General features: G+C 57.6%; 1 protein-coding gene across 1 annotated transcript; it reads right to left on the bottom strand.

The window, feature by feature from the left end:
- Positions 1 to 712: 712 nt before the first annotated feature.
- Positions 713 to 8,586, bottom strand: ERFL (ETS repressor factor like). The gene is made up of 5 exons (XM_038766972.1): positions 8,523 to 8,586; positions 4,091 to 4,325; positions 3,057 to 3,243; positions 2,332 to 2,464; positions 713 to 1,167 (listed from the first exon to the last, which is right to left on the bottom strand). The coding sequence occupies exons 1-5, from the start codon at positions 8,584 to 8,586 to the stop codon at positions 713 to 715; spliced, it is 1,074 nt and encodes a 357-aa protein (XP_038622900.1).
- Positions 8,587 to 15,201: the final 6,615 nt, after the last annotated feature.

Genomic DNA, 15,201 nt, shown 5'->3' with positions numbered 1-15,201 from the left:
TCCGTGTGCGTCCTTGTGTGTCCACGTGTGGAGTCCGTGCCTGTGTTGGGGGTGGCAGGCCGGGTGGAAGAACAGGGAGGGATCAGAGGGGTGGTGAGCCTGGGTACCCATGCCCCCCGCCCAGGCCCTCCCCTCACCCCAGACAGATCAGTTGCATGTCATCATGCCGCACTTTTTCCCACTGTTTTATTTTCATAATAAACTCTTCACGGGGGTTTCGGGGTGGGGGGGAGTGGAGGCCCTCCCGGGTGGGGGCTGGGGGCGGGGTTATTGCTCTGAGCCCCCCCTGTCCCTGGGGGGCCGGGATGCGGGGAGGGACACCAAGACGGAGGGAGGGAGGGAGACAGGAACCCAGGCGTCCGGCTCCGTGGCACAAACACACGCACGTCACGGGGAGGGGCGAGAAGGGCCGGGGCGGACACACGGAGGCACAAGCTGGGGAGGGGAGGGAGGCCAGGGGGAAGCGCGAGCCATATTGCACTTTGGAAGGGGGGCTTGCCCCCCTCAGGCTGGCACCGTGACAGGGCTCTGTGGGCGGGGAGGGGGCTCGGGGAGTTGGGGGGAGAAGGCCCGGCAATGGGGTCACGGCCTCCTCCCTCCGTCCCCTGTGCTCTCTGGCTGGCAGAGGCAGGGGGGTCATGGTGGCACCTGTACCCCTCCTGCCATCCCCCAGCCGGCCCCCCCTTGACGTCCATCTGTCCGATCCGGCCGCTCAGGTCCCTGGCCTGGCTTTGCCCCCCGCTTTGGTCTTGGGGCCAGGGGGCGGCGGGGGGTCGGCGCCGGCCTCGCTGTCGGAGCTGCAGTCGCTGACGTCTGTGATCTCCAGCTCCGAGTCGCTCTCCTCCTTGCCCAGCGCCGCGGGTCCGACCCCGGCCCCGCGCTCCGCTCCCCCGGCTCCCGGCAGGCAGAGGCGGGGGGCCAGGCTGGGCCTCTCCGAGGGCACGGGGCCCTCGCCCGCCCCGGAGGGCAGGGGAGCCGTCGTCCCTCCTGCTGGCAGCTGGGTGAGGGAGCTGGCCAGAGGGTTGGGGTAGAAGTGGGGGGGGTAGAGGGAGGCGGGGAGTTTGGGGAAGGGGCCCGACAGGTAAGGGTTAAAGTTCCAGGGGTAGTCCGGGAAGGAGCGGTTGTAGGGGCTCAGCAGGCCGGGGGGCTTGGGGTAACCGGAGGTACCTGGGCAGGCGAGAGGGAGAATCAGGGTCTTCACGGCTTTCCGAGATGTTGCTTCTCTCGCCTTCACCACCCCCAAACCTGCTCTCCGTCTTGCCCACACCCCCAGACCCGCCCCGGGACCCGTCTCTGCCCCCCCCCCCCCCCCCCCACCACCCAACTTCTATCATCCTCTCTTCCCCGGACCAAACTCCGTCCTCTCCCATCGGTACCTACCTCCATCCTCTCTCCGCCTGGGCCTACCTCTATCCTCCCCCCATCAGGACCTACCCCCATCCTCCCCTGCCTGGGCCTACCTCCAACCTCTCCCATCGGGACCTACCTCCATCCTCCCCTGCCCGAAATTACCACACTCTTCCCCCATCGGGACCTACCCCCATCCTCCCCACCCCGAGCCTACCTCCATCCTCCCCCATCCCGGGCCTACCTCCATCCTCTTCCACTGGTGCCTACCTCCATCCTCCCCCGGCCGGAACTACCACACTCTTCCCCCATTGGGACCTACCTCCATCTTCCCCCTTCCCGGTCCTACCTCCGTTCTCTCCCATCGGGTCCTACCTCCATCCTCCCCTGCCGGGAATTACCACACTCTTCCCCCATCAGGACCTACCCCCATCCTCCCCCGCCCGAGCCTACCTCCGTTCTCTCCCATCGGGACTTACCTCTATCCTCCCCTGTCCCGGGCCTACCTCCATCCTCTCCCATCGGGACCTACCTCCATCCTTCCCCAACTGGAACTACGACACTCTTCCCCCATTGGGACCTACCTCCGTCCTCTCCCATCAGGACCTACCTCATCCTCCCCCATCAGGACGCACCCCCATCCTCCCCAGCCCGGGCCTGTCTCCCTCCTTCCCCTAACTGAAATGATTTGCAGTCCCCTCCTACCCCCGGACTTAACCGGCCTGCTTCCTCCTCTCACCTGGATCTACCTCCATTCTTCCCCAACCTGCTTCGGTCTCCCCTCTCCTCTGCAACATCCCTCTTTTCCCATTTTAGTACCCTCTTCCCCCTCCCACCATGATGTCCCTCTTCCCTCTATCTCACTGTGGGCAGGGAATGGGCCTGTGATAGTGTACTCTCCCGAGCGCTTAGTACAGTGCTCTGCACACAGCAAGTGTTCGATAAATGTGACTGATTGATTGATTCCCTCCCAGTCGTTCTCACCTGAGCCCAGGAAGTGGAAGGGACTGTCCAGTCTCAATTTGTCCGTCTCGGAAGTGGAAAGGTGCTGAGTGAACAAAGGGGTCCGAGCCCCCGGCTCCCCCAGGCGCGGTGTAGAAAACAGGGACTGCAGAGTCTGGGTGGTTTGAGGGGGGTGGGCAGAAAGAGTAGAAATAAGGTACTCCCCCAAGCATTCAGTACACTGCTCTGCACACAGTAGGCGCTCAATAAATACTACTGAATGGGGGCTGATCACCGGCAGGCCGAGCCCAGCCCCTTCCCACGACCCCCTGCCATTTCTCCTGTCGCCTCTCAAGCCCCGCCCCCTTGGTCCCCACCCCCATCCTCCAGGGCCCCCTCATCTCTCATCCCACCCTCTTATAATCATAATAATAATAATAATGATAATAATGGTATTTCTTAAGTGCTTACTATGTGCCAAGCACTGTTCTAAGCGGTGGGGTAGATACAAGGTTATCAGGTTGTCCCACGAGGGGCTCACAGACTTAGTCCCCAATTTACAGATGAGGTCACTGAGGCACAGAGAATTAAGTGACTTAAGTGACGCAGCAGACAAGTGGCGGAGGCAGGATTAGAACCCCCGACCTCTGACTCCCAGGCCAATAAACCAAGCTGCTGCTTCTCGCTTCAACTCCCAGTCCTTGCCCCCTTGTTCCTCCCCTCCGGTCCCCTCCCTTGGGCTCTCGGTAGACGCGGGCCGCCCGCACCTCAGGAGTGAGAGGCGGGCCGTCGGGTCCGGGCGCGCCCCCGAAGGGCCCCTGCGCCAGCAGCAACGGGGAGCCGGCCGCCATGTCCAGCAGCGGGTAGTTGACCAGGACGACTTTGCTGAAGTTGAACTTGTAGGTGAAGCGTTTCCCCTTGGTCTTGTGCAGGATCCGCTTGTTGTAGTAGTAGCTGAGGGAGGTTGGGGGTAGGGGGGCGTCAAGCAGGGGTGCGGGGCGGAGGGGGACACGTGGCCGGGGGCAAACCCGCCGGGGCTACGGAGGTTCAGGGGACGGGAGGAGTTGGGAGACATGGGGAAGGGGCCGGGGGGATCGGGCCCGGGGGAGGTGTCAGCGGGAGTGGGCCGGGGTCCTTGGGTCAATCACTGTCCCGGCGGAGGGATTGAGTCGCTATCCCCAGCCCCTAGCGCCAGGCCTTTGATTATAGTAATAATAATAGTATTTGTTCATCATCATCAATCATATTTATTGAGCGCTTACTGTGTGCAGAGCACTGTACTAAGCCCTTGGGAAGTACAAGTTGTACTATTGTACAAGTACAATAGTATTTGTTAAGTGCCAAGCACTGTTCAAAGTGCTGGGGTAGGTATAAGTTAATTAGGGTGGACACAGTCCCTGTCCCACACGGGGCTCACCCTTTTGATCCCCATTTTGCAGATGAGGTAACTGAGGTCCAGAGAAGTCAAGTGATTTTCCCAAGGTCACAGATACTAGCCTCACCCTCATCACCATAGCATTTAGGTACATATCTTTAAATTATATATTATACATTATGTAAATGTCTATTCCCCCCTCTAGACAGTAAATTCATTGAGGGCAGGGAACGTGTCTGCTAACTCTGTTGTACTTTGCCAAGGCTTGATACAGTGCTGTGCACATAGTATGTGCTCAAAAAGACTAATGATTGATTGATTGATTGATTCAGCCCTTGAGTCCCCTCCTTGAACCGAGCTAAATCTTGCCCCCCCGCCGGGTCCACCTCTTCCCCATCCCCATCCCCAGCCCCCGCCCCAGCTCACCGCAGGGCCCGGCTGAGTTTGTCGTAGTTCATGTGAGGTTTGCACTTTCGGATGCCCCACAGCCGGGCCACCTCGTCGGGGTCCTTGATGACGAACTCCCCGTAGTCCCCCTGCCAGGCGATGACCCCCTGGTACTCCTCCTTCTGCAACAGCTCCAGGATGAAATGCCACAGCTGGATCTGCCGGGAGCCCGGCGACGACTCGGGCTTGTAGGCCCAGTCCGGGAAGGCGAAGCCTGCCGGGCAGGGGAGATCAGAGTCACAACCCAGGGGTTTCTTCTCACGGGACCCAATCATCCCCCGGCCCCAGCCTCCGAGGAGTCTGACTACACTGAGCAGCTCCTTGTGGGCAGGGTTTTTGTCTATTACACCGTTACAGGGGACTCTCCCGAGTGCTTACTACAGTGCTCTGCACAAACAACGAGGCTTAGTGGAAAGAGCACGGGCTTGGGAGTGAGAGGACGTGGGTTCCACTCCCGGCTCCACCACTTGTCTGTTGTGTGACCTTGGGCAAGCCACTTAACTTCTCCGTGCTTCACTTACCTCATCTGTAAAATGGGGATGAAGACTGTGAGCCCCACATGGGACAACCTGACTACCTTGTATCTACCCCAGCGCTTAGAACAGTGCTTGGCACATAGTAAGTGCTTAACAAATACCATAATGAGTAATAATAATAATGTTGGCATTTGTTAGGTGCTTACAATTTGCCAAGCACTGTTCTAAGCGCTGAGGTAGATATAAGGTCATCAAATTGTCCCACAAGGGGCTCCCAATCTTCATCCCCATTTTACAGATGAGGTAACTGAGGCACAGAGAAGTTAAGTGACTTGCCCAAGGTCACACAACTGACAAGTGGCGGAGCCGGGATTAGAAAAATAATAATGGCATTTATTAAGCGCTTACTATGTGCAAAGCACTGTTCTGAGCACTGAGGAGGTTACAAGGTGATCAGGTTGTCCCACGGGGGCCTCACAGTTTTAATCCCCATTTTCCAGATGAGGTCACTGAGGGACAGAGAAGTTAAGTGACTTGCCCAAAGTCACATAGCTGACAAGTGGTGGAGCCGGGATTTGAACCCATGACCTCTGACTCCAAAGCCCGGGCTCTTTCCACTGAGCCACGCCATTTCTCACAACGCCACCTGCTTCACGCTGCTACTACTAGTAGTAGTAGCGAGGACGGGCGGGAGGCGGGGCCAGAGCCGAAGACGAGGGAGGGAGATTTATTCATTCAATCGTATTTATTGAGCGCTTACTGTGCGCAGAGCACTGTACTAAGCGCTTGGGAAGTACAAGTCGACAACATAAAGAGCCGGTCCCTACCCAACAGTGGGCTCACAGTCTGGAAGGGGGAGACAGACAACAGAACAAAACATGTGGACAGGTGTCAAGTCGTCGGAACAAAATGACGACTGAAGTGTGCAGATCTGTGGGCACACGGGTGGCTGGGTGGGTAGAGAAGCAGCGTGGCTCAGTGGAAAAAGCATGGACTTTGGAGTCAGAGGTCATGGGTTCAAATCCTGGCTCTGCCGACTGTCAGCTGTGTGACTTTGGGCAAGTCACTTAGCTTCTCTGTTAAGTTTGTTTGTACGTTGTTGTATGTTTGTACGTATTTATTTCTCTATTTATTTATTTTACTTGTACATATCCTATTTATTTTGTTAATATGTTTTGATTGGTTTTCTGTCTTCCCCTTCTAGACTGTGAGCCCACTGTTGGGTAGGGACCGTCTCTTTATGTCACCAACTTGTACTTCCCAGGCGCTTAGTACAATGCTCTGTACACAGTAAGCGCTTAATAAATACGATTGATTGATTGATTGATTCTCAGGGCCTCAGTTACCTCATCTGGAAAATGGGGACTGAGACTCGGAGCCCCCCGTGAGACAACCTGATCACCTTGTAACCTCCCCAGCGCTTAGAACGGTGCATTGCACATAGTAAGCGCTTAATAAATGCCATCATTATTATTATTAATAGTAGGCGCTCAGTAAATGATTGGATGAATGAATGATTGGATGAATGAATGAATGAATGAATGAATGAAGGGAGTCGGGGCCGTCCGGAGAGGTCGCTGCACCGGAATCCACCAGGGGGCGCTCGGCTGGCCCCGTCCCCTCCATGGCCGAGGGTGAGACGGAGCCCGGAGCCCAAGGTGGCGAAGGACCGGAGCATTTATTCATTCAATCGTATTTATTGAGCGCTTACTGTGTGCAGAGCACTGGGCTAAGCGCTTGGGAAGTACAAGCTGGCAACATATAGAGACGGTCCCTACCCAACAGCGGGCAGGGAGAGACAGGGGCCCCGGGGAGGTCCACCGGGACCCTGCGGGAGTAGGGGGTGTTAAAGGCCTTGACAGACACCCCTCCACACCCCTTCTTCCCCTCCCCAACCCACCCGGAGATAGGAAGAACCCGGACTGGCCCTACACAGTGCTCTGCACACAGTAAGCGCTTAATGAATGCGATTGATTGATTGATTGATTCTCTGGGCCTCAGTTACCTCAACTGGAAAATGGGGACTGAGACTGGGAGCCCCCCGTGAGACACCCTGGTCACCTTGTAACCTCCCCAGCGCTTAGAACAGTGCATTGCACATAGTAAGCGCTTAATAAATGCCATCATTATTATTATTAATAGTAAGCGCTCGATAAATACGATTGAATGAACGAATGAGGGCCGGAGAGCGGTTGAAGAAATCGGGCTGCGGGCGCCTGAGAAATCACCGCCCCCTCCACGACGCCATCGGCCTGCTCCCTTCTTCATCCCCGTCTAACGCCCTCATCCTCGCTAAGCGACATGGACTCGCATGGGAGCTGGGCATTTCTGAGCACCCCCCGACCCACCCACCCATCCGGACAGGGGACGGGGTTACAGTCCATCCTATTTCTGGCCTTTGAGCCGGGGTGTAGATGGAGGAATGACGGCCGGTTTCCCCAGGGCCCTATCTCTGCTACCCTCCTCCTCCGGGCAGGGGGAGAGATCTACTCAGGCTGGGAGCCCGGATGGGGAGAGAGAGAGACTTTCTCCCTGCACTCATCCAAACCCTCATCTCTTCACCTCCCCGCCTGCCATCTAGCTCACCATGCTTTGTTTTGTGCAGGACCCAACGCGCTGGGACGGAGAATGTTGGAAAGACAAACATCCAGACACCCCTGAGGACACACAGACACCCAAGACACCATGATGCATGTAAACCCACGCACACACACACTCCTAATGACACATCAACACCCCCCCACACACACACACTCCTAGTGACACGTCAACACAGTGCATACAGGTCATGTGTTTCCGATGAGTGGATCCTGGATAGCGAGAGCTTGTGGCACGGAATGGAGTTTTTCTCCTTCGGTTCCAGGCCAAGTGTCTAGGTCCCTGGCTGCTTCTGACTGCCTCGTTCCTCTGAATCGGACTCCGTTCTCCAATTCAGGGTCCAAGCATCTGGGTGTCCCTCTCTGTGTCTACGTGTCTGCCTCCGTGTCCCTGTCTCCATCTCCGTGTCTGTGTCTCTTCCAGCGTCTGGACCTCCAACTCAGTGCCTGTCCACCTCCAAGGGTCTGTGTCAGCCTCCAAGTCCATGGGTCAGCGTTTCCTTTCGCTATCTGTTGGTCTGCCCCTGTGTCTGGATGTCTGCCTCTGAGCTTGGGGGTCCATCTGTGTGGGGGTTGTCTGTTGCTGAGTCTGGGTGAACATCTCTGTGTCAGAATATCTCTCTGAGTCTAGTTGTCCATCTCTCTGCTTGTTTGTCTCTGAACCTGGGTGACCCTCTCTCTGTCGGTGTGTCCGTCTCTAAGTCTGGGTGGCCATCTCAGTGTCAGTGTATCTGTCTCTCTCTGAGTCTGGATGACTATCTCTCTGTGCATCTGTCTCTGAGTCTAGGCGACCATCTCTCTGTCCGTACGTCTGTCTCCGAGTCTGCGTGGCCTTCTCTGTGTCATAGGGGACAGGACAGGACAGACCCCTGGACGGAAAAGAAGACTTGAGAAGAGACTCAAGGTGATCTGCATTACAGGGGAGAGGAAGTGGAGCGCTCCACCTCCCATCCCACCCCTCTTTTCCCAGCCCCCAATTTTCCAGTTCCCCAGCCCCTGGGCCCTCCAGTCCTCAGGTCCTAGCCACCTCCCCACCGTTTATTCCCCAAGTTTGTTTTTCATGATCGGCCTGAACGCAAGAACCAGGGCTTGGAACGGGGAGAGAGAGAAAGAAAGAGGAGGGTAAAGGGTAGCGGGAAGAACTGGGCGAGAGGGTGCTCGGTCTTCGACCGGGGAAACGGGAGGAGGGAGTGGAGAGAAATGGGGCGACGGAGAGCCAAGGCCAGGAGGAGGAGGGGGCGGGGGGAAGAAAAGGAAAGAGAAATAGAGACAGAGAAGGAGGCTGAGAGATTGATGGGCACGAGGCCAGAAAAGATGAGTCCGAGGGCAAAGAGTTACCGGGGGTCCAGAGAGCGGGCACCGGCGGCGTGAAGAGCAGGTCGGAGACGCAGTTACAGTCCATTGCCGGGCTCTGCAGAGAGCGGAGAGAGACGGAGACACACACTTACACACATGTACACATACAGGGAGCCACAGGGAGTCAGACAGAGACACAGAGTCGGAGAGACACCGATCAGACCCAGAGACGAAGGGATGAACTGAGGTGGAGCGAAAACTCCGGACTCTGAGTGCCCCTTCCCACGGCCTCCGCCCTCTCCCCCAGCCTCCCTACAGGCCCCGGTCCGAGATCTCCCCACGTCCGAGATCTCCGCACCCTGGTCCAGCCGCCCTCGCCCTCCTCCTCCCCGCGCTTCCCAGCCTTGGCTCTCTCTGTCTCTCTCACCGTTTCTCTCGTTGTCTCTGTCTCTCGATATGTCTTTTCCGTCTCGGCCTCCGTGTAGCTGTCTTTTCCGTCTTTTTCTGTCTCTCTGTCTGCCTTTTTCTGTCTCCGCTTCCCTCCGTGTCTCTGTTTTTCTCTCTTTCTCTGTGTCTCTGTCTCTGTCCGTCTCTCTCCCACACACCCTTCATCTTTCTCCCCCTACTCCATCAGCTCTGCTCACACTCTCTGCTTTCACTCGTCTCCGCTTCTCGAGATATCTCCCTCCGTCTCTCACCATCTGGGTCTCTTGGCCTCTGTTTCCATGTCTCTTCTCCCCCCCCCCCCCCCCCCGCCGCCTTTTTCTTATTCTTTCCCTTCTTTCGGCTCAAACCATTCTGCTTTTCCTCTCCTCCTTTTGTCGCTCTCTCTTTCTCTTTCTCTGCCCCTCCCTCCCTCTCTCTCTCTAGCACCCGATCTCTCTGAGTCTCTTCACTCTTTCCCTCCTTCCCTCTTCTCTCCCCCGCTTCCCTACCCCCACCTCATATTCTCACTCCCTCTCTCTTCTCCTTCTATCTCCATCTCTCTACGTCTCTTTCCTCCTTCCGTCTCCCCCTAGCTCTCCATCTCTGTTTGCATTTTGGGTCTCCCTGGATCTCATCCCCCAGAGACTGGGATGGGAGTGAAGCTCCTGAGGCCAGAGGCGGGGGAGTCGGAGCGGGGGAGACCGGACCCGGCTCCCAAAGAGAGGAACAGGGATCCCCCGGATCACCCCTAAGTCAGGACCTCTCTCTCCCCCTCCCAGCCCTTTCCCACCCCTTTCCTCCCCTTTTCCCGCCGCCCTGCTCCCCCTGCTCGATCCCGCCCGGCCTCCCCCCGCTGCCCCTCACCCCCAACTCCTCTTCCCCCCGATGTTCCCCCCTTTTCTCCCCTCCCCTTTCCTCCCCACCCTCCCTCCCTCCGGCCCGGCTCATTTCCGTGTTGGTTTTGATTTCTCTTCCCAACGCTTTCAACTCCCCGCCGCCTCCTCCGGACACGTTATAACGAGGAGCCGGGGGAACACGGCGGCTCCCGGGCCCGGCCCCCTCCCCCTTTTTCCCTCCCCTCTCCCCCCTCCCCGCGCCCCCCGCCCCCTCCCCACCCCGCGCTCCCACGCTCCCGCCCCTCCCTCTGCCTCCCTCTTCTGTACTTCTCTCCCCTTTCCCCTTCTCCGCCCTATCTCTGTCTCTTCCCCTTCACGTCTCTGTCTGCCCGCCTCTATCTCTCTCCCCCTCCCACTCTGCCGCTGTCTCTCCCTCCTCTCCCCACTTGTTTCTTCCTCTGTTTCCGAATTTTCCACCCCGTCTCCGTCTCTCCGCCCTCATCTCTCTCTCTCGCCCTTTCTCTCTCTCTCCACGCCGCCTCTGAAGTCAGAGGGCGTGGGTTCTAATCTCGGTTCTGCCACTTGTCTGCTGTGTGACCTTGGGCCAATCACTTCTCTGTGCCTCAGTTACCTCATCTGTAAAATGGGGATTGAGACAGTGAGCCCCACGTGGGACAGGGACTGTGTCCAACCTGATTGCCTTGTATCTACCCCAGGGCTTCGAACAGTGCTTGGGACATAGTAAGAGCTTAACAAATACTATCATCATCTGCCCCCGCTTTGGCCTCTCTCTCTTCCTCTGCATGCCTCTGTCTCCCCTCGCCTCTTCCTCTTTGATGATGATGATGATATCTGCCCCATATCTGCCTCTCTCCCCCCCTCTGTCTCCCTCCACCTATGTCTCTGTCGTCTCTGCCACCGTCTCCGTCTGTCCGTCTCTCTCTGGTCTCTTCCTCCCTCCAGATCTCTCGTCCTTTCCCCTCTTCCGTCCCGTCCGGAGAGACCCCAACCCATTTTTCCTTGGCTTCTCTTCTCTCCCTGCGCCCTTTCCCTTGTCCCTCTCTCATCTTTTCCAAGTCCGGGCCTCCGTCCGTCTCTGTGGGTCTGTGGGTCTCTGGCTCCCGCCGTCCCTCCCCACCTGCGGGGTTCTTTGATCTCCGGTCTCTGCCCCTCGCTCCCCGCCCCCCTCCCCCGGCCCATTGATCCCATCGACCCGGGCTGGCGGGAGGATGGACCGGGCCGGAGCCCGAGGGCCGCCCCAGGTCACGGAACCGGAGACTGCGGGGGCCGGGGAAGGAGGAAGAGGAGGAGAGGGAGGAGAGGAAGGAGACCAAGAGATACACGCGGACCGACTGAGAGACGCGACCCCTCGCCCACCTCCTGCCTTTGGCCTGGAACGCCCTCCCTCCTCAAATCCGACAATACCTCCCCCCACCTTCAAAGCCTTATTGAAGGCCCCCTCCTCCAAGAGGCCTTCCCAGACTAAGGCCTACTTGGGTTCTAATCCCGTCTATGCCACTTGTCTGCTATGTGACCTTGGGAAGTCACTTCACTTCTCTGTGCCTCAATTACCTCATCTGTAAAATGGGGATTAAAAGTGTGAGCCCCATGTGGGACAACCTGGTTACCCTGTACCTACCCCAGTGCTTAGAACAGTGCTCGGCACTTAGTAGGTGCTTAACAAATAGCATCATCATTATTATTAGTTTCCTCATCTCCCCCTCCCTTCTGCATCGCCCTGACTTGCTCCCTTTGCTCTTCCCCCCTCCCAGCCCCACATCACTTATGTACGTATCTGTAACTTTATTTATTTGTTTTGAAGTTTGTCTCCCTCGACTGTAAGCTCGTTGTGGGCAGGGAATGTCACTGTTTGTTGTTGCAGTGTGCTTTCCCAAGCGCTTAGTACAATGCTCTGCACATAGTAAGCGCTCAATAAATACGATGGTTTGATTGACTGAGACATACACACGGACCGACATAGAGACATACAGAGACTGAGAGACACACACACACACACACACACACACACAGAGAGACACATGCATACACAGAGACACCCCCCCACACACACATAGACCGACTGAGAGACATAAAGAGAGACCGACTGAGAGATATAAAGAGAGACCGAGAGACATTCGGTCAGACACCGAGAGAAACTCCCAGGCAGAAAGCCCGAGAGAGACCCAGGTGGTCACAGAAACAGACCAAGAGAGTCGCAGAGGCTAAAGAGACCCACCGAGAGACGGAGAGATACACCTTTACAGAGACGAGGCCGAGAGATAGGGAGACAGGTTTAGAGAGAAAAAGAGATAAAGAGACATATGGGGAGACAAAGATTCAGAGAGATAGTCAAGAAGACAGAAAAAGATGGAGACGGAGGATGGGAGGCGGGAGATTTGATCTCTAGCAGCACGGTCTGGCACTCGGGGCAAATTTTAATTTTTAATTTTATTTTGCTTCCTCAGCCCCCGAACCCGCCTCCCCCCTCCCCCCCTCCTCATGCCGGCCCCGCGGCCACAGGAGCCCAGTGTGCGAAGACGGAGGCACGCATACACACACACACACACACACACACACACACACACTCAGAAAGACACACATTCAGATGCATACACATGCTTACACACACATACACACACACATTTAGACCCCCCCCCCCCCGACACACACCCACGGAATTCTTCCAGTGTCACCGAAGCGCATCTGGATTTAGTCACACACCTCTCCTACCCAAACCCACCTACAGCCTTACACACATACACACCCACGCAGCCTCTCGTACAGTTGCTCCCTCAGTCATACACAAACATGCAATCATGCACCCCCAGACACAGACACACGGGTCCACACAAACAGACACAAACATTAGATCTGCAAGGACGCAGTCCCACACAAACATACGCTGTCAGAAGCTGAAACAACCACAGTCACACCCGGACACACACAAGAAGGCACCCGGTCACACATTCCCAATCGCACCCAGACTCGCACAATCGCACACATCCCCTCCCTGCCCGTCTCCCCGAAGTCGTCCCACCCTCCCGTCCCCCCGAAAGCCCCCGGAGGGGATCAGAAAGTCTAGGGGGGCTACGAGCTGGGAGCGGGACAGAGATCTCGGCCCGGGAGAGTATAGACACCCGACTCCTGGAGGGACAGTCCGGGGAGTGTAGACACCAGGCTGCCGGCAGAAAGGGCTGGGAGACCTAAGACGCCGGGCTGCTGGCAGAAAGGGCCAGGGGAGTGTAGACACCCGGCTGCGGGCAGAAATCCTGGCAGAGTGTAGACACTCAGTGGCGGGCGGTAGAGACTGGGGCAGTGTAGACACCCGGCTGCAGGCGGAGGGGGCTGGGGGAGCGTAGACACCAGGCTGCGGGTGGACGAAACCCGGGGAGTGTAGAAACTAGGCTGCGGGCGGAAAGGTCTGGGGAAGTGTAGACACCCGGGCTGCAGGCTGAAGGAGCTGGGGGAGTGTAGACACTCTGCTGCGGGAGGACGGTGCTGGGGGAGCGTAGACACCCGGCTGCGGGTGGAAGAAGCCCGGGGAGCGTAGACACTAGGCTGAGGGCAGAAGGAGCTGGGGGAGTGTAGATACTCGGCTGCGGCCAGAAAGTCCTGGGGTAGTGTAGACACCCGGCTGTGGGAGGAAGGGACTGGGGGAGCGTAGACACCAGGCTACGGGTGGAAGGGGCCGGGGGAGCGTAGACACCCGGCTGCGGGTGGAAAGAGACAGGGAGCGTAGACACCAGGCTGCGGGCGATTTCCTAGAGCCGTTGTAAGAGGTCCCGTAGAGCTAGATGGGCTTTTGCTTTTCGCTCCCCAAACCCGAGGCCGATCGGGTCTCTCTGTCTCTGTGTCTCGCTCGGGTGTCTCTGTCCATGTTCCCCCCAACTCCCCGCCCCCCTCCTCGCCCCCTCCCCCGCGTTCCCCGGTCTCTCCATCCCCAATCCTCCCTCTCCCCCCTGGCTCTAACCAGTTGTTTTGATTCCTTAAAGCTTCGCTAGCTGCCTCGGGAGCCGCCTCGGGGCTACGGCCCCCTCCCCCCTCCCTCTCCTACTTCCATCCCCCCGACCCCCCCTTTCCTGTCCCCTTCCCCTCCCTCCTCGTCCCTGTCCCTGATCCCCCTCCCCTCCTCCTCCTCCTCTCCCCTTAACACAATCTGCACAAGTGGAATGAAAATTGATTTTTTTTTTAAATTTCATATCTTCTCCGGGGCTCTGTCTAAAGAGGAAAAGAGACATGGCCCGGAGCCGGCTCAGGGAGCCCCTGACACACACAATGACACACTCACACGGATACACTCGCCCTCGCCCCAGCCGCCCCGACACCAACACGGTCTCACCCCCCAATAAGTCCCTCACATCCCTGCGGGGGCGGGGGGCAACGGTGTCCGAGTGTCCGCTCATCTGTCCGGGTCCTTGTCACTGTCACACCGACAGATACCCTCACACCGGGACAGTTACAATGAACAGACTCCCTGACACACAGAGACCCCAGCCCCCCTGGGTGGGCGGCCTGACACACCTGGACAGACAGACTGATGCTCCCTCATCTCGAAATGTTCAGATTGAGCACAATATCTCTCTCTCTCATACACACACACACACACACACACACACACAGCCCGGAGAAAGGCAGACAGGCTCCTTGCAGCCCCAACATTGGCACCTCCGCCCCCTCCTCCACAAGCCTGGACACACAAACCCTCACAATCTCCGACAGACCTGCCTTCAAGTGACCCGTTGACTCAGACACCCAGTTGCTCGTCTCTGGCCGAATTCACTCCCAACACTCACCCAAATCCACCCATAAGTCCTCCCTCACCCTTAAGTCCACGGCATCTACCCCAACAGTCCCCCACCACCACCTCCTCCCTCCCCCTGAAACCCAGGCTCACTTGAATGCCCAGCCATACGCACAGCGACATGCACAATGACCTTAGTCACGAACGCCCCCCAAACTGGCACTCTAATACACATACACACATACAGCAGTCACACAAGTCTACCCCACGAGTCACCACACACCTAGGTTCACTCCGCACCCTACCCAGAGGGTGGAGATGGACTCCAACTACCCTGACACAAAGGACCAGGCTTGGCACAAAATTGTGCCTCGTGGCATTGTGCCTGGTAGCTTTGGTCATCCACCTGATCTCCGCTCCCCCATAATTCGGGCCCCTCCATCTCCCCCAGGCCCTAGCCAGCCACCCGGTTCCTTCCTCGGGGTCAAACCTCAATCCCAGTGTCCTACTGAGCACCTGAAGTTAGCCTTCGACTCCCTGTGTCTCTGCCTCTCTCCGTGTCTCCATATCTCTGGGTCTCTGTCTCCCTACGCAGGCCGCTCCCTGGGTTCCCTGTCTCTCAGTCTCTCCGGGACATGAGGCAGAGTGTGGAGGAAACACAGACCCCAGACCCACGCAGACGCCCACCAACTCCACCCTTCTCCGCCTTTCGAGCTGC

Source organism: Tachyglossus aculeatus, chromosome 26 (assembly GCF_015852505.1).
Source record: "Tachyglossus aculeatus isolate mTacAcu1 chromosome 26, mTacAcu1.pri, whole genome shotgun sequence".
Taxonomy (NCBI): domain Eukaryota; kingdom Metazoa; phylum Chordata; class Mammalia; order Monotremata; family Tachyglossidae; genus Tachyglossus; species Tachyglossus aculeatus.
Note: the sequence above shows the minus strand (reverse complement) of the source record. Positions and strands in the feature narration are given on the sequence as shown.

Bases quoted from the DNA above. Each gene is read 5' to 3' on its own strand.
- ERFL (XM_038766972.1), bottom strand. From the start codon at position 8,586: ATGGACTGTAACTGCGTCTCCGACCTGCTCTTCACGCCGCCGGTGCCC. The intron at 4,326-8,522 runs GTAACTCTTTGC...CCTGCCCGGCAG, and splicing joins GCCCGCTCTCTGGACCCCCG to GCTTCGCCTTCCCGGACTGG. The intron at 2,465-3,056 runs GTGCGGGCGGCC...CAAACCACCCAG, and splicing joins GCCCGCCTCTCACTCCTGAG to ACTCTGCAGTCCCTGTTTTC.